The 27,592-nt window shown below is 39.7% G+C and overlaps 1 protein-coding gene across 34 annotated transcripts in view; it reads left to right on the forward strand.

Annotated features, from left to right (window-relative positions):
* Nucleotides 1–27,592, forward strand: part of CREM (cAMP responsive element modulator) — a 119,584-nt gene that overhangs the window by 4,041 nt on the left and 87,951 nt on the right. For 22 of the 34 annotated variants that reach the window (XM_074405263.1, XM_074405265.1, XM_074405264.1 and 19 more), the window contains exons 1-3: nt 2,787–3,089; nt 3,543–3,640; nt 14,724–14,847. The exons of 4 other annotated variants lie outside the window; for them this stretch is intronic. In XM_074405263.1, the coding sequence (XP_074261364.1) occupies nt 3,597–3,640; nt 14,724–14,847 (168 nt within the window). In that variant the 5' untranslated portion in view covers nt 2,787–3,089; nt 3,543–3,596. Of the gene's footprint in view, nt 1–2,424; nt 3,090–3,542; nt 3,641–14,723; nt 14,848–27,592 lie in introns of those variants that run through there. 8 more of the 34 variants (XM_074405282.1, XM_074405289.1, XM_074405290.1 and 5 more) reach the window with 3 other exon arrangements.

Consider the following 27,592-nt stretch of genomic DNA (forward strand, 5'->3'; position numbering starts at 1 on the left):
CCTTTGGAATTATGGCAACTATATTATACATACATTACTGAATATGGATGCTTGGAATGTTTTTACTCTTAAAATTTCTGGAGGAGTTGAATTAGGCATGTTTCTACACTTAGAAAGATACAGGTTTTGTTTAGATGTGTAACATAGTACCAATCTGTGTAAGCAAAATAATGATAAAATTCTTTTCTCTGATCTTAAGCTAATTCAGGTAGTTTATCTACTCTCTCTGATTTACTCTTTAGTAGTTAATGCATTTATCCTTAATATGTAGATAGGTGTTTTTGAAATGTACTTAATGTACAGTAAAGAGCAGGCTGTTGAAAAGAAAAACCTTACAGTGAGCCTAGTCAAGCAAGTAACTCCCCCAAAAGTTTTAAAATTTGGTTTCCCATCAAGTGGTGGTAGTGGGGGAGGGCGGTATTTGAAAGGTTGGAAATAGGCCATGATATTTGAATTTTATTTTTAATTTCCTCCTCAGCAGCTGATTTTGTAGTTCATTGACTCTGAAATAGCCAAAAGCAGGCAGCAAGAGGGAAATGAACTGAAAAAGGGACACTTAGTGAATAGTTACTCCTTTAGTGATTTTAGTAAAGAGTTAAGATTTCTTAATAACAGGTGTCTCAAGCAATTAAATTGGAGTAGCCTTGCATCCGTTTGAGAGAGTCTCCTGAATTTATGTATAATTCATGTTTGAAATATTAAAGACATTTACAAGTGTTTGGAATATTTATGACTATCGCTCTTGGCTATTTTGTTTTTATGTGAAAGTGTAATGATTGCTTTTTGAAAGTTACTGTAACTTTGCTTCACAAACAGCATAAGACTAATGGTGTAATTTCATGTTGCTGCTTTCTCGCTTTGTTTTTCCTGTATGCATCTCCTTCCTCTGAAATGCATAACCATAGCCTCATCCCTGTCAGTTTCAGCTGCATGTCTGTTTAGAATTATTTATCGCTTATAATTAGTCCCACCTTCTCCCAATTTTTTAATCAACTTGGTTGAGAAGGACCAGCTTTACAATATGAGCTTCATTTTCTTTCAAGCTTTGCTATTGCTACTTAAATGACAGTTAACCTATGGATAATCTACTTTTGCAAAGAACTAAAACCATGCTTCATGACAGAACCAAAGAAACAGATTATCTTTCTCTGTGTTCTCTTTCTCTTCCTGCTTTTGTAAAAGGTGCGATGCCTTTTATTCCACATTACTTTCTTTTTCTTTTGGGTATGCTAATTGCAGTGCTTTCAGTTTTTCTTCTGTTTCTTTTTTTTAGCCTTTCAGAAACCATCTCATAATGCATAATTTTCAGTTTACATTTTTGGGTTTTTGAAAGTGGAGTAAGAACTTAGATTGTTTGGCAAGTGTCTTGTAAAGAATTCTTAATATTTCTAGTATTTCATAGTTATCTCCAATTGCAATATCTAGTCCAAAAGCAGATTTTTTTTTTTTTTATTACAGAGTCTCACTCTGTTGCCCAGGCTGGAGTGCAATGGTGTGATCTCATCTTACTTCAGCTTCCGCCTCCTGGGTTCAAACGATTCATGATTCTCCTGCTCAGCCTCCCGAATAGCTGGCATTACAGGCGCCCGCCACCGTGTCTGGCTCATTTTTGTATTTTTTGTGGAGATGGGGTTTCACCATGTTGGCCAGGCTGGTCTCCGGCTCCTGACCTCATGTGATCCACCCACTTTGGCCTCCCAAAGTGCTGAGATTACAGGTGTGAGCCACGGCACCCAGCAGCCAAAAGCAGATGTTTTTAATTGGGGGGAGGGTGCAAAACTGTCTTTATTGTCTTCCCAAAGTGTTCAACTTAGTTTTCAGAGAAACAGTTCTCTTTTTGAATCATTTAATCTACTTAGTCATTTTATCTAATGTACTATTTTAACAAAATTACAAAATTGCAACAAGGCTGGCCTAATGAGGTTTGGCGGCAAAGACAGCTAACTCTTGGTAAGCGCCCATTAGTGTGAGGGTGTGGCAACTAATGGGTTATACAGTTTTTAAGGAGGTAAGATGTCCCTATGTAAAATGCTAGCGTAGTATAACAGAATAAGGTTTATTCTGAGAGTGGCATCAGTGCTGCTTTTTGTTCCTGTTGTGAGGAGCCTGTTTAAGTGCCCTACTGTCTCTTGTCCCTATGCTGGGGGCAGATGGTAGCAGTAGTGACCATTGCCTTAGTGGCCTTAGTGCCCCTAGTGTGAGGTGTGGTAAACCTGCCTGCTGTCTGCAGTTCCAAAATTGACTGGGATTGTATGACATCATTTTAGAGGGTCCCTTTAGGAGGGAACTCTGAAAGCCGTGTGTCTGTCTAAGCACCGCTGTTGCTGGCAGAGGTACCTAGTGGTTACTTAAGGAAGAGCACGATTGTTCTCTCCAGCTCTAAAATAAATTAAGGACTCTGAGATTTTTTTTTTTTTTTTTTAGACTGTGTCTCAAAAGACTTTAGGTCTGCGAATGAATGGTCTTGCTCCGTCAGCTAGGCTGGAATCCACTGGTGCAAATCCTGCCCCCTGCAGCCTCAACCTTCTGTGCTAAAGTGATTCTCCCTCCTCAGCCTCTTAAGTAGCTGGACTACAGGCCTGTACCACCATACCTGGTCAGTTTTTTTGTAGAGACAAAGTGTCTCTATGTTGCCCAGGCTTGTCTCGAACTCCTGAGTTCAAGCAAACCTGCTGCCTCAGCCTCCCACAGTGCCAGGATTACAGGTGTGAGCCACCAGGTCTGCCTCAGCCTCCCACAGTGCCAGGATTACAGGTGTGAGCCACCAGGTCTGCCTCAGCCTCCCACAGTGCCAGGATTACAGGTGTGAGCCACCAGGTCTGCCTCAGCCTCCCACAGTGCCAGGATTACAGGTGTGAGCCACCAGGTCTGCCTCAGATGTTCTTTTGTCTTTTTATTTGCCGGTTTTACTTCATTCCACATGTCAAATGGATATTTTTAAAGATGTTAGTAAAAAATAAAGGATGCTTAATTGCTCCAGTGTCTAAACTAGGATTTTTATGGATTGAAGACTATCAGAAGGATGTTTTAAATAAACTTACTTCGTTTGGAGTTTAATTTTTTGACAAAAACTCAAGTTGGAATTTAAGGTAAATGAAAATTTTATTGCATTGGAGTGAAAAAATTTAAGGAAATAATAAATTCATTAAGTTTATTAAATGATCATTACTTCTTAAAAATAGAGCTGATACGTATAAGCGATACTTAGTATCAGATGATTTAGATAGCACTGCTTTCTCTTCAGTAGAAAATAATCAGAAAAATAGTGCATCATTTCAGCTTTGTCCGTTTTTTTCCCTAGGAAGATAAGAAAAATACAGTAGAAGTAAGACTGACAGAAAGCAGTACAGGGCTGTTTTCAGCTTTCTAGTATTTATGTTTTTTGGGGGGAGGGGGTGCAGTTTGTATTTTTAGTTTTATAGAAATTAGAATATTCTTCCTGGCCTTGTTTTGAGAAGTAAATTGTAATTTAAGTAAAATTTGAGAGTTTTTTGAAGTAAAATGTTATGATCTCCCAATTCAACATTGTAATTTTACTGCAGGATAAATAAAGAAAACGGGGAAGGAGGAAAGCATTGATTACAAATGCCTTAACAATGAGCAAATGTGCAAAGAAAAAATATATTAAGACAAATCTAAGGTAGGTAGATGTATGTTTTTCTGTTCTTTTGAAAATTCTACTTAGCTTAAAATTAAAGATGAATAAATTGATACATAGATGTACACATATATGCCTGTATGTATTTATATTATAATATATAGTCAGATTATTCAGCCATTCACTTAAGGCACCATCTACCTGTGTACCATGTTAGGCACTGCAGGGAATGTGTGGGTATTTATAGCTGGCTTATGCTAAGTATTAGTCTTTTCAGTTAGAAAGTAGACCATATATGAGGATGTCGATATTTCAGTGGAATTGTAGAATTCAGAGAGTCTCCAGGGTTTTATTCTTCCTCCTGGCCTTTTGGCCATATTTGTACCTAACTTTATAAAACAGAATGGTCTCTACCAACATTTTACAGTTATCCAAATAGAATTTTTCAAGTTTTCTTTTGATTACTTTCAGAGACATTCTGTTTCATCAGTTGGATGTACTGCTAAAGAGAAAATTGATTTTCTGAGATACTTTTTTATAAAGTTACTTAAAAGAATAGAAACGACTTTAATAACTTTTCCTTTCCCAATTGGATTCTATTTTTAGAAGAGGTGAAACAATTTTTCAAGGGTAATACAGTTGCTCTGCAGTATAATTTGTCTTAGAAAATTGGATACAACTAAAATTTTAGATTTTTTTTTTTGAGAAAGTCTCACTCTGTTACCCAGGCTGGAGTGCGGTGGCCTGATGTCAGCTCACTGCAGCCTCTGCCTCCCAGGTTCAAGGGATTCTCCTGCCTCAGCCACCCAAGTAGCTGGGATTACAGGTGAGTGCCACTATGCCCAGCTAATTTTTTTTGTATTGTGTATTAAAAAATTTTTTTATTAAAAAATTCTTTCTGGGCTGGGTGTGGTGGCTCAAGCCTGTAATTCCAGCACTTTGGGAGAACCAAGGTGGGATAATTGCTTGAGGCCAGGTGTTAAAGACCAGCCTGGGGAAAAGAAAAAAAGACGAGAGAAGAGAAGACCAGCCTGGATGATATAGCAAGATCCTGTCTCTCAGGAAAAAAAAAATCATTTTTAATGGAGGGTCCCATTTAAAAAAAAAATAGCTAGATTAATATTTTATTAATTTGGATCCCAATATATTCAAAACAGGTTGGCATAATATTTGCTTTTCTATCAAAGGAGAGAAATGTTTGATAAATAGTGTAAAGGAGATTTCAGAAGAAACATTTAACTTCAAAAGAAAATAGTGATGCTGCTATTATTAGTTGTTTGTAAGTTTAAATATCCCCATTTTAGCAAAAAATGTTTTTTTCAGACACAGTTTCGCACTGTTGCCCGGGCTGGAGTGCAGTGGCACAATCTTGGCTCACTGTAACCTCTGTCTCAGGTTCAAGCAATTCTTGTGCTTCAGCCTCTCGAGTAGCTAGGATTATAGGCGTGTGCTACCATGCCTGGCTAATTTTTGTATTATTAGTAAAGATAGAGTTTTACCATGTTGACCAGGCCGGTCTCTGAACTGCTGACCTCAGGTGATTCACCCACCTATGCCTTCCAAAATACTGGGATTACAGGCATGAGTCACCATGCCCAGCCCCCATTTTAGCAATTTTTTACCTGGTTTTTAGAATTGCGGAACCAAATATTTCCCGGTATTTTGCCTGTTGTTAATTTATAGTGCTTAGTGGACTTTTTTGTTTTAGTTTCTATGGTTTTATACTTGCATGTTTTTATTTTTAAATATTCTGTAATCCATAATTGCCAGTTGGTTCTTTTCTCTCTAAAAAGGATTATTGTTTAAGATTAAAAAAAAAATACTACGTAGTTAATTAAAGACTGTTAGTTTTAGTACAACTGTGATAGAAAGTGAGATTTGGGGAAATAGGTTCTATGAGACCTGTCTTCATTTTAAACATATTTAGCTATAGATTATATAGTGAAACTAATGTAAGATTATAATGGAGTCTTTATAAATTCTATCTGGAGCAGCTGTGGGTGATTTATAGATGTTAATGTTGTATGTATGTCATTTACAGCTGAGTTTGGGGTCCTGCATTTTCTGCTGAGACAGTGCTTGAAAAATGCCTGGTACAGTGCTTGACCCATGTTGAGCACTGAAATGTTGGTTGAATCTTCGGCACTGAGTCCCTCGTAGGAGTTGGGTTTTAGTGGGCTTAGAAGGTTGTACTGGAGAGCAGTTGGATATAGATCTGCAGAATGACCTGGCTTGAAAATGATAGCATCTCTATTTTAAGTTGCTAGTGTCACCCTTACCTTTTTGTAGATGATTTTTACCCCCAAAAAATAATAATTTGATATCAAACTTTTACTGAATGGCATGAACTGAACACCGTGCTAGGTGCTCTAGCAGAATACTGATGGAATAAAATGACAATCCATAAGTTTGGTGTGAAAGAGAAAGCGTATGTGAGTGAGATTGTGGCAACCATTGCAGCATACTCCAAACGATGATACATCACTGTTGAATGTCGTCCAAACTGGAATATGCAGGGCACTGGCTGTGGAAGGGACCCTGGAGTCATAGTCACAAGACCTCTTTTTCATCCCTCCTGATGCTACCTATTATGTTGCCTGTAAAAGTCCCCTAATCTCTCTGAACTTTTTTTTGTTTTGTTTTTTGAGACACAGTTTCGCTCTTGTTGCCTAGGCTGGAGTGCAATGGCACCATCTCTGCTTACCACAACCTCTGCCTCCTGGGTTCAAGCGATTTTCCTACCTCAGCCTCCTGAGTAGCTGGGATTACAGGCATGCACCACCACACCAGGCTAATTTTGTATTTTTAGTAGAGTAGGAGTTTCCATGTTGGTTAGGCTGGTCTCAAACTCCCGACCTCAGATGATCTGCCCAACTCAGCCTCCCAAAGGGCTGGGATTACAGGCATGAACCACCGCGCCCAGCCCTAAAAGTTATTTTTATCATAATGACATCTGACAGTTGCACAGTCTTCCAGAATAACTGGATAATTGGTTTATTTAGCATATACCGTACTAGGTACTGGGCATGCATGGGAATCTGTAAGATGTGATCCCTGTCCCTGAGTTGCTAATGCTGTTGTGTGAATACATGTATTATATGCTAGACAAGTGTTATAACGGATTTGTAAAATGCTTCGGATACTCAAAAGAGAGAATTCTGCCCATGGCTATCAGAATAGACTTTTGAAAGTTGGTGTCCTTGAACCAGGCCTTGACAAGCTAGTTAGAATTTGCCAGTTGGACAAAGAAGGGGTAAAGGCCGTTTCAAGAAGAGGGGAGAATAGATGTAAAAGATTAAAACTGGGAGAGTAAGATATGTACTTGGATAAATGGCTGGCATGCAGCGTGTTGGAAAGAGTAGAGGGACTGGAGATTAGGCTGTAGAACTAAAACGGGTCACACCGTGAAAGAGATCGAATGGCAGTGTGGTTTGGTAATGGAGAATACGGACTTTGGTTCAAAACCTGGCTATGCCACTTAATACCTTTGTGGTAAGATCAGATTCTTAACCTCCCTGAGTCTCCTTTTTCTTATTTCTAAAAGAAGAACTAATCATTTTTTATTTTCTGAGACAGTTGCGCTCTGTTGCCCAGGCTGGAAGAATACCTGATCATAGTGACCTTATAGAGTTGTTAACCAAAACTTCTAGGCCTTTACCACATGGTAAACGCTCAATAAATGGTAGTTATGGTTACGAGAATTAGAAGTTTGGATTTTATCCTATAGTCCACAGGGAGCTACTGAAGCATTTTAAGCAAAGAAGTGTTTTAAGCAGAAATAGATGTTTTAGAAACATAACTGTTGGCATGGATTGGAGCCAGGAGATAGAGTGGTGGCCGAGGAAATGCAGAGAAGACTTAATTGTTCTTTAGAAGGTAGAACCATCATACCTGGTGATGATGCTGTATGGAAGTTTCAGGGGTTTCTGGCTTGAACAGTTGGTTGGATGGTGGGGTCCCATTTCCTGAGACAGGAAACTCAGAAGGGTGAAACGTTTGTGGAGGAAGAAGAGGAGTTTAGTTCTGGACTCATTGATTTTGAGGTTCTTTCAGGACATGTGTTTGGAGATGTTAAACAGGTATTTGGATATTGGATTTTGGAATTCCAGAGAGACGTCTGACCTAGAGTTGTGGGCTTACATCTAGGTTGAAGGTCAGTATTGAGGAAGGGTAGGAATTGGCAAAGGAACTTGTGGAGGAATTGTCAGCCAATTGGATGAGAACAGGAAAATGTAGTATCAGGACTCAGAGTTCAAGAATGAAGATGTTGTCAACAGTTTAAACGCTGCTGAGAGATCAAACAAAAGATAAAACTTAAAATGTACATTGGATTTAGTGACAGAGATTAGTTACCATTTCTAGAGATGTTTTAGAGGCAGAAACCTCTCTAAACTTGGGGGTGTCCAGGAGTATGTGGGATGTGAAGTCATGGAAATAGTGTTAGCAGTTCTTTCAAGTAGTTTAGCAATGAGAAGGAGAATAGAGGTTTGAGGGAATAACTCGAGAGATTTCTGGTCCATTGGATTTGTGGCTATGTGTGTAAGTTGTGAGATGGGAGAGACGTGAAGGTGTTTAAGTCTTCATGGGAAAAAAGTGTTAGAGAGGAGAAAGAATAATTGATAGTATAATCCCCCAAAAGGGCATGGACTCCAAACAACAGATACAGGAATTTTAAGAGTGGGAGGAGGCCGGAGACAAGGGAACATGGTGAGCGTAGATGTCAGTGGCTTTGTTGATTTGTTGGGAAGTTGAGGGAGTTCTCATTAGACAGGAGGCAAGGGCTTTCACTGGCTGTAGTCAGCATGGAAATGCAGGGATTAAGAGGGAGAATATTTGAAACAGTTGTGGAGAATGGGAGAGTAAGCCAAATAAGAAAGCTCCGTCAGTTTGCTGCCCATTTGAGGTTGAAAACCATGAATTCAGTAGCTGTATTTATTTCATTTTTTTAGAGATGGGCTTTTGCTCTATTGCCCAGGCTGGAGTGCAGTGAAGTGACAAGATCATGGCTCATGGCAGTCTTCACCTCCTGAGCTCAAACAATCCTTCCGCCTCCCTCCTGAGTAGCTGGGACTACAGGTGCCTGCCACTACACCCAGCTAATTTTTTCTTTTCTTTTCTTTTTTAAGAGATGGGGTCTCACTATGTTGCCCAGTCTGGTCACGAGCGCTCCTAGGCTCATGTGATCCTTCTGCCTTGGCCCCTCAGAGTGTTGGGATTCCAGCAGGCATGAGCCACTGTGCTTGGCCTCAATAGCTTTAATAATATTCTGTTTTATAATTTCATTCAGTATTGTTCATCTGCCTTGGTGCGAGCATAGAGGGATCAAAAGTTGGTTTTATCTAAGATTGGTATTTACTAGAAATATGCAACAAAAGGAAAGAAGACAAGAGAATTTAGGGTATTGGGAAACAATAATTTTTTTTTTCCAAGATGGAGTCTTGCTCTGTCACCCAGGCTGGAGTGCAGTGGTGTGATCTCTGCTCACTGCAACCTCTGCTCACTGCAACCTCCACCTCCCGGGTTCAAGCAATTCTCCTAGCTCAGCCTCTCGAGTAGCTGGGATTATAGGTGCCCACCACCGCACCTGGCTAGTTTTTGTATTTTTAGCGGAGATGGGTTTTCACCATGTTGGTCGGACTGGTCTCGAACTCCTGACCTCATGATCTGCCTTCCTTGGCCTCCCAAAGTGCTGAGATTACAGGTGTGAGCCACCTGGCCCGGCTGGGAAACAATAATTAAAATGAGAAGCCACACTAGCTGAATAGGGTGGGAAGTGAATAAAGTGGGAGGTGGATGGCCAGAAAGAAAGTGGTGTGGTGGTCTCAGTGTGTTGGAATAGGAAGTGTGATCAGAGTGGTCAAGGGAAAGGGTAGGCTGGGAAAATCGGATGTTGGAGGCAGATGGGAATGTTGGAATTAACTATTTCAGAGCTGGACCAGTTGCACATTGGCAGGGTCCAGTGTGTGGCCAGCCACTTGACTAGATGGCTGAAGTGGCATAAAGTAAGTCATTGATCTGAAGCATCTGGGTGTGGGATGGGTCTTCTTTTGAGTGTCGAACATAGAATGGTGAAGAGGAAGGCTTTTACATCAGGGGCCAGAGTCTTCAGTTTACATCCTGGTGGTGAGTAGATGCTGATTATCTTATGGATGGGTTTAGGTTGGTACAACTGATGACCTTAAGCCTCAGTGGAACAAGGTTTTTTATGAGGGAGTAAAGAAGGAACAGTTGGGAAGGCAGTGGGGTACGAAGCAGATGGCCAGTCAGTATCCTGACCTGGATTGGATGTGGGAAGATGGAGCAGTACCTTCTTGAGAGGACAGTGGTGAGGCTTTGGGAGTTCCACATGGCACATTGCTGCTGTTTGGAAGGAGCACAGGAGTGAAGGGTTGTATTATGGAGGTAAAGGAAGCACTAGTTAAGAGAGTGAAGATGAAATACGGAAGGAGCTTATATCTTGGACAGTGATTTAAGTGTGATTCTGGCATGGGTGTAGGGGCATTGCAGTGCAGTTGTGGCTTAGGAAGAGGCTCATTGTCTATGATTTATGGTCTTCAGAGTGGATGGTAGCAACTGTGTGGAACAGCAGTTCAACTGCTTGGTCCAGTGAGGCCATAGGAGGTTACAGTGGACAGTGCCCAGTGTTAAAGTCTGGCAAGGAGGAGGAGTCGGGGTGGCTGCTGGCCTTCCAGCTCTGCCTTTCTCTCTAAGGTTCAAGGCCTCATGGCATCCTCACTGATGTTTAGCTTTGTAGGGTTGTTTTTTGTGGTTGATCTGGTTCTGACTGATTAATATAGACACACGAATCTAGCTTTGGAGCCTGACTGGATGATACTCTTGACTAAAAGAAGAATGAAAGGGAAAGAAGGGACAGGTGCCCATGAAAACCCCAGGTTGAGATGCTCAGTAGGAGGGAGGTGTGCATAAATACAGATTTGGGAGCCATCTGCATATAGGATTGAAGAAACCATAGTATTCATAGTATTGAAAAATTCTGTGGTATTGACAAAAGGAAAAGGGCAAAGGACTCAACTCTCTGGGAAATGCCCCCAGAGAAAAGGGCCAATTAAGATGATTGCATGAGATGATACATATCAAGACACTTTCTTGTATAAAACATTTGAAATCTGTTTGATGGCTTATAAAGTCTTTTATCATATCTCAAAAATAGAGTCCTAAATAGTTTTTTTTTTTTTTTGAGTTGGAATCTCACTCTGTCGCCCAGGCTGGAGTGCAGTGGCGCAATCTTGGCTCACTGCAACCTCCGCCTTCTGGGTTCAAGTGATTCTTCTACCTCAGCCTCCTGAGTAGCTGAAACTACAGGTGCACACCACAATGCCTAGCTAATTTTTTGTATTTCTAGTAGAGACAGCGTTTCACCATGTTAGCCAGGATGGTCTCCATCTCCTGACTTTGTGATCTACCCACTTTGGCCTCCCAGAGTGCTGGGATTACAGGTGTGAGACATTGTGCCCAGCCCCAGTTTATCTTCTTAATCATTAAAACTTTTTTTTTTTGATGGAAGACTTCTTGGATTCTATAGGGTGTGTCCCTCTGTCCTTAAAGTATACTGAACATAATTAGCCTTTTTTTGATGACTCAGGATAGTTGTTATTTATTTTTTTGAGATTGAGTTTAGCTCTTGTTACCCAGGCTGGAGTGCAATGGCGCGATCTCGGCTCACCGCAACCTCCGCCTCCTGGGTTCAAGCAATTCTCCTGCTTCAGCCTCCTGAGTAGCTGGGATTACAGGCATGCACCACCATGCCCAGCTAATTTTTTGTATTTTTAGTAGAGACGGGGTTTCACCATGTTGACCAGGATGGTCTCGATCTCTCGACCTCGTGATCCACCCACCTCGGCTTCCCAAAGTGCTGGGATTACAGGCTTGAGCCACCGCGCCCGGCCTGATAGTTGTTATTTATAACTGATATTTTTAACCATGCCTCTGAGTTGTAACTCAGAGACTAGACATGGTGGCTCATCCCTGTAATCCTAGCACTTTGGGAGACTGAAGTGGGCCGTTCACGTGAGGCCAGGAGTTGGAGACCAGCCTGGCCAACATGGTAAAACCCCGTATCCACTAAAAATATAAAAAATTAGCTCGGTGTGTTGGTGTGTGCCTGTAATCCCAGCTACTTTAGAGGCTGAGGCAGGAGAATCACTTGAACCCGGGAGGCGGAGGTTGCAGTGACTCTAGATCGCACTGCACTCCGGCCCGGGTGACAGAGAAGATTCCGTCTCAAAAAAAAAAAAAAAAGGCTATTATCCTAATATAATTCCATGCAACCCTTCCAGGCTATTTGTACTGGTCCTACTCTGTCTCCTCCTCACTAAATCTAATTAGGCTCCCCCTATCCCTCACCGAAATTTTCTACTCCAATCATTCCGTTTCCCAGACATCCTCTATACTTTCTTTCCTCTCATAGTCGAACTGTCCTTTCTACCTGGTGAAATCCTTCTCAGCCTTCAATATACAACTCATGTGACCATATCCTCTGGCAGACCTAATCATTCTCATATGTTTTCCAGAGCATTTCATGCATCACATATGTCACATGATTTAAGGAATTACGGCCAGTCGAGGTGGTCACGCCTAGTAATCCCAGCACTTTGAGAGGCCAAGATGGGCAGATCACCCGAGGTCAGGAGTTCAAGACCAGCTTGGCCAACATGGTGAAACCACGTTTTTGTTAAAAATCCAAAAATTAGCCAGGCATGGTGGCGCACACCTGTGATCCCAGCTAGTTGGGAGGCTGAGGCCAGAGAACCTCTGAAACCTGGGAGGCAGAGGTTGCTGTGAGCCAAGATCATGCTGCTGCACTCCAGCCTGGGTGACAAAGCAAGACTCTGCCTCAAAAAAAAAAAAAAGAATTTGCTTTGCTTGTGTTCATTACTGACTTTCCAATAAGCTGTGTTTCTCAAATTTTAGTGCACATTGGAATTGTTTGGATATAAGAAGTCAAATCCTCAAGAAAGTTTGATTCAGTATGTTCGGGGTTGACCCTAAGCTTCTGCATTTTTTACAACAAATAGTTTTCCTTAATTCTGATGTGGGTTGTCCAAGGACCATAGTTTGAGAAACCCACGACCATTCAGTTAATGGATTCCTTCAGGGCAAGGGCCATGACTAATCCACTTTGTATTTTTAGAGCTTACCATGTAGATGGTGCTAAATGAATGTTTCCAGAATGAAATAGAGTTTACCCGGAAGGCCTTTTGGCATGTAAATTTTGCGTTGAGACTCAAGTTGTTGCAGAACCTTAGGAAAGCTTTTATCTTTCAAAGGTATAAAAAATAGCAAGACAACATTTCCCAGGTGGTTTCCAAAATATTCCTGCTGGGGGATGCTTTGTGGGAAAGGGTTTGTTTGGTGGTCAGATACTTTCAGAAGCTGTCTGTTGGATCTGCACCTTCACCTTTCTCAAGACACTAGCAGATTGAAGCTTCTGAGATGTTCTTCAGGAAAGAAACCCTTTTAATCTTGGATATTTAAAACGTTTTGACTAAGCATTTTCCCTATCCTTTTCCCCCAGATAGGGCCTTTTTAGAACCTGCAGAACTAATGTCCTGAGGTATTTTCTTTGGAAACTGCTCTCACAACCAAAAGTAAAACAGTAGGAATTAACACTTTATGTGTGATGATGACCCACACTTACCTAGAATTGGAGAGGCCACTCTGGGAAGTTATAAGAAAAGACATAAAAGATTAATAGGCAATATTAAGGGAAAGACATTTTTCTATGGTAGACTCTACGTTAGTATTTTGATATAATTGCTCTAAATCATCCTGGTCAGTTATAAGTATTAAAATACCTGTGGTAGAGACAATAGCAGACGGTTTGAGCATGGAAGGATTGGATTCAGGTAATGGCTACTCGAATGCAAAAGGCAGCATGAAGTCAAAGACGGTAGATGAAGGCTCTGTAGGATCTGGTAACTAATTAAATCTGTTAGAACAATTTGGATGTTTTAATTCAAAGATCTAAGTGGACTGTATCGTTTTTGGATATATACTTAGACTAAGGTGAAAAAACACATTGTATTATTGACAGCTGAGAAGATGTGTAATGGAGTGGTTCCTATAAGTAAGTTTTTAAATTTTAATTTTGTTAATTTTGTTTATATTTTATATTTTCTCTTTAACAGGATAAAATTTATTATAGTTTGCCTTCTAGAAAGAGTCCATATAGAAATCATGAACTTAAATTGAATTAGTACACAAACTTCAAATCACATCAGAAGTTTTTCCTGGAAAAATTAGGTCCTCTTCTTTCAATAATTGGGGCTTTCTGATAAACATCAGAAACGACTTAGGGCTAACAAAGAAAGACACATTTTTATATTATTATACATTTAATTTAGACTGGGCAAGTTCTTTCACACTACTTCATAATATAAAGCAGGTTTATTAGGCCTTAAGAATCATAGAATATTTATACTTTTCGTGTAAAATAGAAAACCTGATTTTACCAGTCATTCATGTTAAATAGCAAGCTTAAGGTAATTATCAGGAAGACTTTATTATTTTAAGTTTTTTTAAGTTTTAAAATAAGCTAGTTCTTGCAAGACATTTTGCAGTGTTCCTTTGGTAATGTTCCTATACAGTGAGCAGAAAAGATAAGTTTAGAGAGTTAGGACACTACTGTTGAACCTGTTTCTTGAAGAAGAAAACAGTGCAATTGGATGTCAGAAGCGGTTATTAGAAAGCTGGGTAAAAACAGTACAGGTTGAGTATCCCTTACCTGAAATGCTTGGGACCAGAAGTGTTTCGGAATTTGGATTTTTCAGGGTTTTGGAATATTTGCATGTACATATGAGGTACCTTGGGGATGAGACCCAGGTCTATAAATGAGATTCATTTATGTTTCACATGCACCTTATATCCGTAGTATGAAGGTAATTTTATACAATATTTTTAAAGATTTTGTGCAGGATACAAAGTTTTGACCCATAACATGAGATCGCATGTAGAATTTTCCATTTGTGGCATCATGTAAATGCTCAGAAAGTTTCAGAATTTGGAGCATTTCAGATTTTGGATTTTTGGATTAGGGATGTTCAACTTGTATTTCGAAATACTTAAGATAGGGCTTAATTTGTCTTCCCTTTTATTGTCTTTTCAGACAAATGACCATGGAAACAGTTGAATCCCAGCATGATGGAAATGTAACAGCCTCTTTGACAGAGAGCAAGTCTGCTCATATGCAGACTCAGACTGGCCAAAATTCAATCCCTGCTTTAGCTCAGGTAGGCAATAGGCAGGAAACTGTTGAAAGTTAAAATATATGGAAATGAGAAGTAGGTGCAGCTTCTGTTTTCTTGCCGTTGATCTTAAATTGTCCACGTTCCCTGGTTATCAGCCATTCTTCCTGATTTGACTGTGAAGAAAAGATACGTCTTCTAATCAGCCTTGCATTTTAACAGATGTTTGGCAGTGCCCCAAGTCCATTGCCACCACCACCATGGAAGGAAAAACAAAAAACCTTCCTGAATGTGTAATCCTCAAAGTATGATTTGAGAGGGTTGCTAATTCCAAATCGATACAGTTCTGATGTCCTTAGCTGTTAAGATGACAGAAATCTTACCATTTGCCCAGTATATATTTGGCTTGATCAGTACTTTCTTTTCAGTTAGGTCTCAAACTTTGAATTGGTTTCATTCAGAGAGCACCAGTATCAGTTAGTACCTGTTTCCAGATCCCAAAATTTATTTCTGAGATATCTATAAAAAATATGTAGTAAAAACGAATACCAACCCATATTTGTTAATTCATCAACTATTTACTGAATGTCTGCTGTGTCTAATTATTCCAGATGCATGGGGATATGTGGTTTCTGGCCTTAAATATCTCATGGTTTAGTGGGGTAGAAAAATATTTTAGCAGTAATTCCAGAGTAGGGTAAGAAGCGCTGTAAAATACTATGCACAAAATGAATAAGGCCTACAGAAGAGGGAGCAGCCAGCTGACTAGTTGTGCTTTACAGGTCTAGACACAAAGGACGAGTAGGAGTCTGCCAGGTTGATAAGGTGAGGAAGCATATTCCAGGCAGAGGGAAGAATGTGCACAGAGGCACAAAGCCAGAGCATGGGATGTTCAGGGAAGTACAGATACTGAGTTTAACTGGAGCCAAGTGTCTGGGCTGGTCAGTGCAGCTGGTAAAGGTGAGCAGAGGACTGCGTACACTTCAGGGTTTAGAAACGTATTCTAAATAGTCCTGAAATATTTTCAGGTGCCCACCATGTTTCAGCACTAGTAGCCATGTGGACATGGGATTGGAAGTCAGTGAGTTGGGAGTAAAGACACCATCAGGGTGCCTGGTGACATCACGGTAGTGTGGGATACAGAGCAGTGACGAGACCTTTGTGGTCCCTTAAAGGGAGAATGAAAAGGACCTGGAGGCTGACTGGATGGCTTAGGGGAAACACCAGGCACTCCCTGGGTTGTATTAGGCCAGACTGGTGTGAGAGCTGTCCTTACCCATGCATCCAGCCTGCTTTGCTTTCCTCTTGAAAGCTGCCAGCACCCACTCATTCCCTGGAGGTTTTCTGCAAGTGTTCTGTAGAGCTGCATCTCCCTAGCAATACCTTTTGTTACGCTGGAAGACAGGCCTGCAGGCCTTTTACTTAAACACATACATACATACATACCTACACACACACACACACACACACACACACACACACACTCTTTAAAAAATGCATGTTCATTGTAGATGATAAATATTAAAAGGAAGAATACAAAAACGATCCATAGATTTAATCATTGTTAACATTTTGGTATAGCTCCTTTAGTCTTTTTGTCTGAGTAGAATAGAAAATATATACTTTTTTTTTTCAGGATTTTGGGATTTTCTAGAATTTTTAGAGCTGTGGTTTCTGTTCTGCCCGTCTTTGCTGAAGTTGTAATTGAAAGCACTTGTTTTTTTGGTAAAGACAGGGTCTCACTCTGTTGCCCAGGCAGGTCTCAAACTCCTGTGCTCAAGCCGTCCTTGCACCTCAGCCTCCCAAAGTGCTGGGATTTACAGGTGTGAGCTGCTTGCGCCCAGCCTGAAAGTTGTTCTTTCTGCCTCCACTCCCCTCTAGTTAGGTCCTGGCTCACTAACTTCTACAGATGCCTTTTGCCCCAGAATTCTGGGGCTGCAGTCAAAGCAATAGATCCCCATTATGTAAATATGATAATTTGCAATTCTGAGGAGCTTCAGGCTAGGTGACAGCCAGCTCTGTGAGCCTCAGTCAGAAATTACCAACAGGTGGCCTCCAGCCTGGGTGACAGAGAGACCCTGTCTCAAAAAAAAAAAGTTATCAACAGGTCGGGTAATACGGAGTCTGAAAAGTAGCTTTAGGTTTCTGAGGGCTTGGAATTGAATAGGAGTCCGGTGGAGCAGAAACTAGGTTTTAGTAGGTTAGAGAATAAACAGGAGAGGAAGAGTATAGATTCTTTTAAGAAATTTGTCTTGAAATCATAGAGAAGGATAGGTTTATGAGACAAAGGGGTGAGAACTGGGATTTGGGAAATTTGGGAATGTTTTGAATAAAATGGAAAGGGAAGATAGAGACTTGTGAGAAGGCTGAATCAAGGAACTAGAAACGCCTGTAGTTTATGTTTGTAATGCTTCTTTAAAAATCTCAAATAATGTTGTATGTTAATGTTCTATGCTAATAAATATTGATAGTTATTAAATCTGGATAGTAAATTCATGGAGTTTTGCTGTTTTTCTATTTTCTATATGTTTGAAGTATTTGTTTTGTTTCGTTTGTCTGAGACTGAGTCTTACTCTGTCACCCAGGCTGAAGTGCAGTGGTGCAACCTCCACTCACTGCAACCTTCACCTCCTGGGTTCAAGTGATTCTCATGCCTCAGTCTCCTGAGTAGCTGGGATTACAGACATCTGCCACCACACCCAACTGATTTTTGTATTTTGAGTAGAGACAGGGTTATGCCATGTTGGTCAGGCTGGTTTTGAACTCCTTGGTCTCCCAAAGTGCTGAAATTACAGGTGTGAGCCGCCGTACCTGGCCTGTTTGAAGTATTTGATCCAACAGTAAACTGTGGTTTTTATCTTTCACATGCTAGAAATGCAGAGCGATTAAGAAGTAATCCGTATGCTGACTCGTGGATTATTTTAGTTAACTAAGGATTATTCTCCATGCCATTCGTGGATCATGATGTTTTGAAGAATTACAACACAGTCCTTAGCAGACAGAATTTCTGAACATAATTACTCATTTAAGTCCTTGTGATACCAGAAGCTGTTCGTTTATGAGTATGTGCTATCATCATACAGTATTAAATATCTTACAAAGAGTAGGAAATCATGCTGAACTCTGTTAACCCTCTGATGTATGCCAAAAGTGACTGACTCTTCTGAATTCCTGATGGCTTCATATTTACTTGCCACTTGTCGCATTTTTCTTTAAACTTGAGGATTGTAAATTTCCATATGTTTTACATTTAAATTTAGTTGTGTATAAAGAGGAATTTATGACACTCACCTTCCTTGTTATATGATCAGATTATCGGTAAACAGTGTGGGAACAAAAGGCGTGAGCAAAACACTTAGTGGGTTTGATTTTCTGCATCTAATGTCATTTGATACTAGTTGTTTTGACTGCCCTGGCCTTTCTAGTGCTTCTACTCATCAAGAATATACTCTGAAAATCATCAGAGACATAACAACTGTTGAGCTTGGTCTTGGCTGTTAGGCCCCTGTTCTGCTGATAGATTGAGGGGAGGTTCAGGTATTCAAGGGGAGACTGGAGTTTTGCTTTTCTATTTTATAACTTTTTAGTAATAAATGGAGCCTTTCTCTTCTCTTTGAAAATAAAATCATGGTGGTGTCATGTCAAAAAGTTGGAAGCAGGAGTTGCCATTAACAAATCCTGGTATGGCAAATAATTGGAGGTTAAATATTGTCTTGGGTTTCTTCTTGTCTAAATTATTTTTGTGCTGATTTATTTTATTTTATTTTATTTTATTTTTATTTTTTTTGAGACGGAGTTTCACTCTTGTTACCCAGGCTGGAGTGCAATGGCGCGATCTCGGCTCACTGCAACCTCCGCCTCCTGGGTTCGGGCAATTCTCCTGCCTCAGCCTCCTGAGTAGCTGGGATTACAGGCACACGCCACCATGCCCAGCTAATTTTTTTGTATTTTTGGTAGAGACGGGGTTTCACTATGTTGACCAGTATGGTCTCGATCTCTTGACCTCGTGATCCACCCGCCTGGGCCTCCCAAAGTGCTGGGATTACAGGCTTGAGCCACCGCGCCCGGCCTGTGCTGATTTATTTTTAATGGAAGCTGGCATCTTATTTATTAAGTATGTGTGTCGATATATAGGACTAGATCCACCGAATCCTGGTAAAACTGTTGATAATAAATTGGAAGTCTATTTTAAATAACCTGGCCAGGGGGAAATCTTTTCCAGAAATCAAAATGGCAAAAAGCAAAAATACTGTATGTGTAATACAAGTAGTTTTAAAATAGTGACACTTACATCATCTAGAAATAATATGGTTTTTAAATGGGTAATGGGAAGTTAAAACCTATTTTTGTTGTGAAAAACTTCAAACATATATGAGTAGAATAATCATTCCACACATATACAAAGTTAATAATTATTAAGATTTTACTAGGCCAGGCATGTGGCTCACAACTTTAATCCCAGCACATTAGGAGAGGTTGAGGCAAGAGGATTGCTTGAGCCCAGGAGTTCAAGACCAGCGTGGGCAATATAGTGAGATCCTGTCTCTGTAATGAAAAATAAATTAATACAAAAAATATTTTGCCAGGTGCGGTGGCATGCGCTTGTAGTCCCAGCTGCTTGGGAGACTGAGGCCAGTGGATTGCTTGAGCCCAGGAGTTCAAGGCCGCAGTGCACTATGATCATGCCTATGAATAGGCCCTGGTAACATAGCGAGACCCTGTTAAAAAAAAAGATTTTGTAGCACTTGCCTCATCTGTCTTCTTTTTTTCTTGCTGTCGCTGAAGTATTTTAAGCAGCCCTGCAGATCTCAGACATCATGTCATTTTACTCCTACTTACTTCTGGGTATGCAACTGTTAAAAAATAACACAATGTCGCCGGGCGCGGTGGCTCAAGCCTGTAATCCCAGCACTTTGGGAGGCCGAGGCGGGTGGATCACGAGGTCAAGAGATCGAGACCATACTGGTCAACATAGTGAAATCCCGTCTCTACTAAAAATACAAAAAATTAGCTGGGCATGGTGGCACGTGCCTGTAATCCCAGCTACTCAGGAGGCTGAGGCAGGAGAATTGCCTGAACCCAGGAGGCGGAGGTTGCGGTGAGCCGAGATCGCGCCATTGCACTCCAGCCTGGGTAACAAGAGCAAAACTCTGTCTCAAAAATAAAATAAAATAAAATAAAATAAAAATAAAAATAAAAAAATAAAAAAATAAAAAAAAACCACAATGTCATTATACCTAGTTAAGTCAAGTATAATTAATATGCAGTCCATATTCATTTCACAATTGTATGATCTACTCTGAAGGCAACAGAGTGGATAACTTGAACTTTTCTTGTTCCCAGACTCTTGGGAATTGGTAACACTGCCATGAAATCTAGGTGGGTGAGGTCATTTAGATGGAGCCAGTGGAAAAGATGTACCTTTCTGAAGCGTAATTCCCCATAGTTGCTAATGAAGCCTGGAGGCCTCGACTCTGCAGGCTAAATAACTCTTCTTTATAAATGACCACTTCTCAAGGTTTCAGCAAAGATAGAAGGGAAAGATGAAAGGAGCAGCATCACAGGAGTCAAAGGGGTGGAAGGAAACTCTGGAGATTGTCAAGGTCAGCATACTGCCTTGAGAGAATTCGTTCTCATATAAAACTTAACCTCTCCAAGGACCTCTGTATTTTTGGAAACAAGGAGATGCTAGGGAGGCAGAGAAAGCCACTAGGGGATGTTGTTCAGAGATTATACTCTCCTGATCTCCTTCCTCATCCTTTCCATTCTGAATGTACACGGTGTAAGGAGTCTCTCGGAATAAAGCAACTCTGGCATGCAGTGGGAGGTTGAAGTAGGAATGATTTAACAAGGTATACTTGGAAGTGTTGTCATGTATCAGTTGTAAATTTTCTTTTTTAATCTGGTGGAAAATTGGAATGGCATTTCTCATCGTTTTGGCTAGCTATGTCAAAAATCCATCTTCTTGGTCCCAGATAGGCCTAGGAAGGATGTAGATGGCAATTAGAAAACAGACCAAAAATGAACTAATAGAAAACCTCAAGCAGTCAGCAACCTCATATTTATGTGTTAGAGATGATCTGCATTATGTTAGGTTGATTTTATATAATTTTAGCTAAGTAGATCTAGTTTAAGGTCAGTCTTTTATTGAATCTTATGTTTTTAGCTTCAGTATATTAATTCCCTTAGCTGAGGGACTCTCACTGAAGCAGAAGAATATTCCTGTTAAAATTTTGAAATAAACATTTCTGTTTTTTTTCCTCTGTTGCTCCTTATTTTTATATATTTTGTCCCCTGGCTGTTTTTCATTCTTCATATTTTATCTTTTATACAAAACATTTGTATTCTGTTAGAATTATCTATAAAAATGAACAAAGGTTGGAAGAAAAAGTAAGAGTGAATTTTTTTTCAGTAAATGCTAAATCTGTATTATATAATGTTCCTTAGTCAACCAATTCAGAAAAACCCACTGCTTTGAAATGTAACTCACTGTTGAAGGTAATTCAAGGTTCCAGAGGCCAAAAGGAAAAGGAACTGATGAACGGTTAATATTAGTAACCAACTTTTCTCAACTTCAACAAGAATTTGTTATGTGTCTGTACTCACATTTTGATAATTTTGTATGTAATAGTATATTTCTTTAAAGGTTTGTTTTTGGCTTTAGAATCCACTTTTATGTTTTTTTTGTTTTTTTTTTTGGAGACAGAGTGTCGCTCTTGTTACCCAGGCTGGAGTGCAATGGCGCGATCTCGGCTCACCGCAACCTCCGCCTCCTGGGTTCAGGCAATTCTCCTGCCTCAGCCTCCTGAGTAGCTGGGATTACAGGCACGCGCCACCATGCCCAGCTAATTTTTTGTATTTTTAGTAGAGATGGGGTTTCACCACGTTGACCAGTATGGTCTCGATCTCTCAACCTTGTGATCCACCCGCCTCGGCCTCCCAAAGTGCTGGGATTACAGGCTTGAGCCACCGCGCCCGGCCCCACTTTTATGTTTTAATCCCAGTCAGTGTATTAAAGGTGACACTATTTTGCTTTAAATAAATTTTGATGTTTCAGAGTTAATTTTAGGATGTATAAAGCAGTTAGAATTAAATTGCAGAAAAAGATTTTGTTTTAACTTGCAATAAAAATGCATACAAATTTATTTCAGTGTTTGAGAGATTGTTAAAGATTTTTCTGTAATTTGTAATGATTTTCTATGAGGTTTGGATACTCACAGAAAATGTTCGGGTTCCCCTTCTTAGTAATGGGTAGTTTGTCACTAGCAGTAATGAAAAAGATAACTGAGTATAAAGTTACTCCTTTTGCCTTTTTCTCTATTATTTTCTTTGTAAAAGAGTAAGCTCAGAGGACAGAAAAATGGGGAGTCATTGTTTAATGGGCATAGAGTTTCAGATTTACAAGATGAAAAACGTTCTGGAGATCTGATTAACAGTAATGGGAATGAATATACTTAACACTACAAACTACACTTAAATGGTGAATTTTATGTGTCTTTTACCAAAATAAAAGATAATGAATAACAAAGACAAATAGACTAGACATTGAAATTTGAAAAAAGAAACATTAATTTTATAGTTTGTTTTTTGAGTAAGACTTAGGGATTCTTTTTTTTTTTTTTTTTTTTTTAAAGAAATAGAGTCTCACTCTGTCACCCATGTTGGAGTGCAGTGGCATGATCGTGGCTCACTGCAGCCTCAGTCTCCTGGAGTAGCTAGGACTACAGGTGTGTACCAACACACCTGGCTAACTTTTAAATTTTTTATGGAGATGAGGTCTCACTGTCTCACTCAGGCTGGTCTTGAATTCCTGGCTTCAAGTGATCCTCCCTCCTCAGCCTCCCAGAGCATTGACATTACAGGCGTGAGACACTATGTTCAGACAGAGATTATTTTCTTTCCCTTATTTTATTGTTATTATAACCTTTGTAAATCCCAGACTATTAAGAATTATATTTGGAAAACAGAGGCTTTAGAAAATTTCTCCTTCATTGAATAGTTGTGACAGCATCTTCATAGTGCTCTCCACAAATGAGGATTTTTGTAGCCCTGTCAGAGATAAAACTGTAGTGGTTTTCTTAAAAGGTATAGGGGAGAAAAACCTGGTTATGGTATTGAATGTATTAGGTAGAGACAAAATTAGATGAAGAAGACAGGCATAGTTTAGGAAAAACACTTGTCTTTAAACAGGTTTCATTCAGAAGTAGACCTCTATTTTGGCAGATAATAATTATTCTCCTTTAAAACAATGTATGTAAAGATGCAACAACAACAACAAAAACTACAGGTCCATATCCCTGATGAACATAGTTATAAAAATCCTTAACAAAATACTAGCAAACCAAATTTAACAACATTTAAAAAAGATTATTAACAGTGATGAGGTACAGTTCATCCCAGGGATGCAAGGATGGTTCAATATATGCAAATCAGTAAACCTGATAAATCACATCAACAGAATGAAGGCAAAAGACCATATCATCATCTCAATACATGCATAAAAAGCATTTTAAAAATTTCACCAGGCGCGGTGTCTCAAGCCTGTAATCCCAGCACTTTGGGAGGCCGAGGCGGGTGGATCACGAGATCAAGAGATTGAGACCATCCTGGTCAACATGGTGAAACCCCGGCTCTACTAAAAATACAAAAAAGTAGCTGGGCGTGGTGGCGCGTGCCTGTAATCCGAGCTGCTCAGGAGGCTGAGGCAGGAGAATTGCCTGAACCCAGGAGGCGGAGGTTGCGGTGAGCCGAGATCTGCGCCATTGTACTCCAGCCTGGGTAACGAGCGAAACTCCATCTCAAAAAAAAAAAAAAAAAAAAAAAATTCCACATTTCTACAATTAAGAACTCTCAACAAATTACGTATAGAAGGGATGTACTTCAATGCAACAAAAGCTGTATATGACACACCCACAACTAACATGCTGAATAGGGAAAGATTGAAAGCTTTTTCTTTAAGATCTGGAATAAGATAAGTATACCAGGCCAGGTATGGTGGCTCACACCTGTAACCCCAGCACTTTCAGAGGCTGAGCAGGTGGATCACTTGAGACCAGCTTGGGCAACACAGTGAAACCCTGACTCTACCAGAAAATATACAAACATTAGCTGGGTGTGGGGGAACATACCTGTAAGTCCCAGCTACTTGGGAGCCTTAGATGGGAGGATGGCTTGAGCCTGGGAGGTACAGGTTGCAGTGAGCCAAGATCACACCCCTGCACTCCAGCCTGGGTGGCAGAGCCAGACCCTGTCCCAAAAAAAAAGAGACATGAATGCCCATTTTTGCCACTTCTATTCAGCATTGTACTGAAAGTCCTAGCCAGAGCAATTAGGCAAAAGAAAAGGCAACAGAATTGAAAAGAAGTCAACTTGTCCCTGTTCATAGATGATATGATCTTACATTTAGAAAACTGTAAGAAAAAGGAACAAAAAAAATAGAAAACCTTAAAGATGCCACCAAAAACCCTCTGCTATATCTAATAAATGAATTCAGTGAAGTTGCAGGATATGAAATTGACTTAAAAAATCAGTGTTTTTTTATATACTCATAAGTGAACTATCTGGGAAAAAATCAAGAAAAGAACTGTTTACAATAGCTATAAAAATACTTAGAAATAAATATAAGCAAGGAGGTAAAAGATCTCTACATTGAAAACTGTAGAAAACACTGATGAGAGAAATTGAAGGAGACACAAATAAATGTTCATGGATTGGAGGAACTAATATTGTTAAAATGTCTATATTACCCAAAGTGGTCTACAGATTGAATGCAATCCCTATCAGAAATATCAATGACATTCTTCACAAAGATAGGGAAAAACAATCCCCAGATTTATACCGAACCACAAAAGACCACAGTTAGCCAAAGCAATCTTGAACCAAAAGAACAAAGCTGGAACCACTGCCATGGCCAGTTTGTTGCAGGGGATCCTGCAGCTGCTACAGACTGAGAAGCGGGCTGTCCGGAAGGTTTTCGAGGCCTACAGGCACAGGAACTAGTGGCTGAGGCAGGCCAAAGAAGTAGCTCAGGCTGAAGTTGAACAGTGCCGCCTGCAGTGGGGGGGGAAAAAAAGAGTTTAAGGCCAATGAAGCTGCAGCACTGAAGTGGAGAAGGAGGCCCAGGAGAAAAGATGATGATCCTCCAGACCTACTTCTGGCAGAACAAGGATAAAGTCTTGGATAATCTCTTGGCCTTTGTCTGCAACATCAGCCAGAATCTGTAAAAACCACTGCATAAATGGGTAGGAGAAGAAAGTAGCACCTGTTGTATGGATTGTCATTTTAGATGCTCTCATGGAATATGAAGCTTCAACATACCTCGAGTTACATTCTTACGGAAAGGCATTAAATTGTTTCTGTATGTTATGTAATAGGTCCCTCTACTTTTTGGAGAGTAGCAAATATAGTTTGTTTTTATAGACTTAGAACTTATCTAGAGAGTTCATGTTTTTTAGAAACTTAATTGTTATATGCTGTCTATTTTCCTATGCCTTTTGACTCAAGCAAGTTCTATCAGTGCTGACATTTTCTTTCTTAGATCTAATTAAACAAAGTCAATTTTTTTGAAGAAAGAAAGGAATGAAATTCTTTTTTCCCTAATGCATTCTTGAATTTTTCAGGAGCTTTATCTATGAAAAAGTAGTAGTAATTTGTGTGAAGCAGCAGTCAGCCTTAATCTATTCCTGCTAATGATTAGAATAACAATATTGGTATAATTGTTTGGGCTGCTTTTTGTTGCTCTTAGTCATATTTACTAGATGATAGAACTTAAGAACTTGTTATTTATTATTACTTGGTGTACCGATAATCATTTGAAAGTCAAGACTCTTTGTCATGCAGAAGCAAAAAAGAACAAAGCTGGAGGCATCACACTACTTGACTTCAAAATATACTACAAAGATATAGTAATTAAAACTGCATGGTACCAGGATAAAAACAGACACATAGATAAATGGAACAGAATAAAAAGTCCAGAAATAAAACCATGCATTTACTTAAAGCCAACTTACATTCAGCAAAGATGGTAGAACCACACAATGGGGAAAGGGCAGTTTCTTTAATAAATGATGTTGGGAAAAGTGGATATTCACATGCAGAAGAATGAAATTAAGCTCTTGTCTCTCACTATAAACAAAAATAAACTCAAAATGGATTAAATTTAAGACTAAAACTCTGAAACTACTACAAGGAAACAGAAAACTCCTTGACATTAGTCTGGCCCATGAGTTTTTTGATATGACCTCAAAAGCACAGGCAGCAAAAGCAAAAATTGACAAACAGTATTATGTCAAACTATAAAGCTTCCTTACAGCAAAGGAAACATTGAATAGAGTGAAGAGGCAACCTATAGAATGGGAGAAAATATTTGCAAACTATACATCTGATAAGGGGTTAATATCCAAAACACAGGACTCCAGCAACTCAATAGTAAGAAAACAATCTCATGTTTTAAAAATGTGCAAAAGACCTGAATAGACTTTTCTCAAAATAAGACATAAAAATGGCCAACAAGTACAGTCATTCATCACTGAACAACAGGCATACATTTTTGAGAAATGTGTCATTAGGTGATTTCATCTTTTTTTCCCCCTTATGATCCAACAGAACCAATGGTATGGTGATTTCATCTTTATGCAAATTACACAAACCTAGATGGGGTAGCTCACTACATACCTAAGCTATATGGTACAGCTTATTTCTGGGCTGCAAACCCGTACAGCATGTGATTATACTGAATACTCCAGGCAATTGGAACAAAGTAATTATTTGTGTATCTAAACACATCTAAACATAGGGAAGGTACAGTAAAAATGTATCAAAGATAAAAATGGCACATCTGTATAGGGCATGTAACCATAGTGAAGCTTGCAGGCCTGGATGTTGTCCTGGGTGTGCCAGTGAGTGGGCAGTGAGGGAACGTGAAGGCCTAGGACATTATTGTACACGACTGTAGACTATTTTTAATGGAGCTTTGCTCTTTTGCCCAGGCTGGAGTACAGTGACACAATCATAGTTCACTGCAGCTTCCAACTCATGGGCTCAAGTCATCTTCCTGCCTCAGCCTCTCAAGTAACTGGGACTAGAGGGTGTACCACCATGTGTGCCTAATTTATTTTATTTTTATTGTTGTAGGCTTTTGATAAACACTGTACACTTAGGTTACACTAAATTCCTTAAACATGATTTCTTCAATAATAAATGAACTGTAGCTTACTGTAAATCTTTTACTTTTTGACTTTTGTAACACTTAGCTTTAAATGTAAACACATACAGCTGCATAAAAATGTTTTCTTTTTATGCTTATTCTATAAACCTTTTCTGTGTTTGAAATTTTATACTTTTTACTTTTAAACTTTTTTGTTAAAAACTGAGACACGAACCCACATTGGCCCAGGCCTGTATAGAGTCAGGATCGTAGGATTATCCATTTTCCTGACTTCCACCTTCACATCCTGTCCCGTTGGAAGGTGTTCAGCGAAAGAACACTCAGGGAGCCGTCATCTCTTATGGTAACAGTGCCTTCTTCTGGATGCTTCCTGAAAGACCTGCGTGAGGCTGTTTCACAGTTAACTTTTTTAATAACTTGAAGTAAAATAATGAAAAGTATAGTAAATATGTAAACCAGTAACAGTCATTTATTATTAAGCATATGTACTGTACTTAACTGCATGTGCTGTGCTTTTATCTAATTAATCATTTGTGAGACTGGGTCTCGCTCTGTTGCCCAGGCTGGTGTGTGGTGATGCGATTTTGGCTAACTGCAACCTCTCTTCCTGAGTTTAAGCTGTTC

Source organism: Saimiri boliviensis, chromosome 8 (assembly GCF_048565385.1).
Source record: "Saimiri boliviensis isolate mSaiBol1 chromosome 8, mSaiBol1.pri, whole genome shotgun sequence".
Taxonomy (NCBI): Eukaryota; Metazoa; Chordata; class Mammalia; order Primates; family Cebidae; genus Saimiri; species Saimiri boliviensis.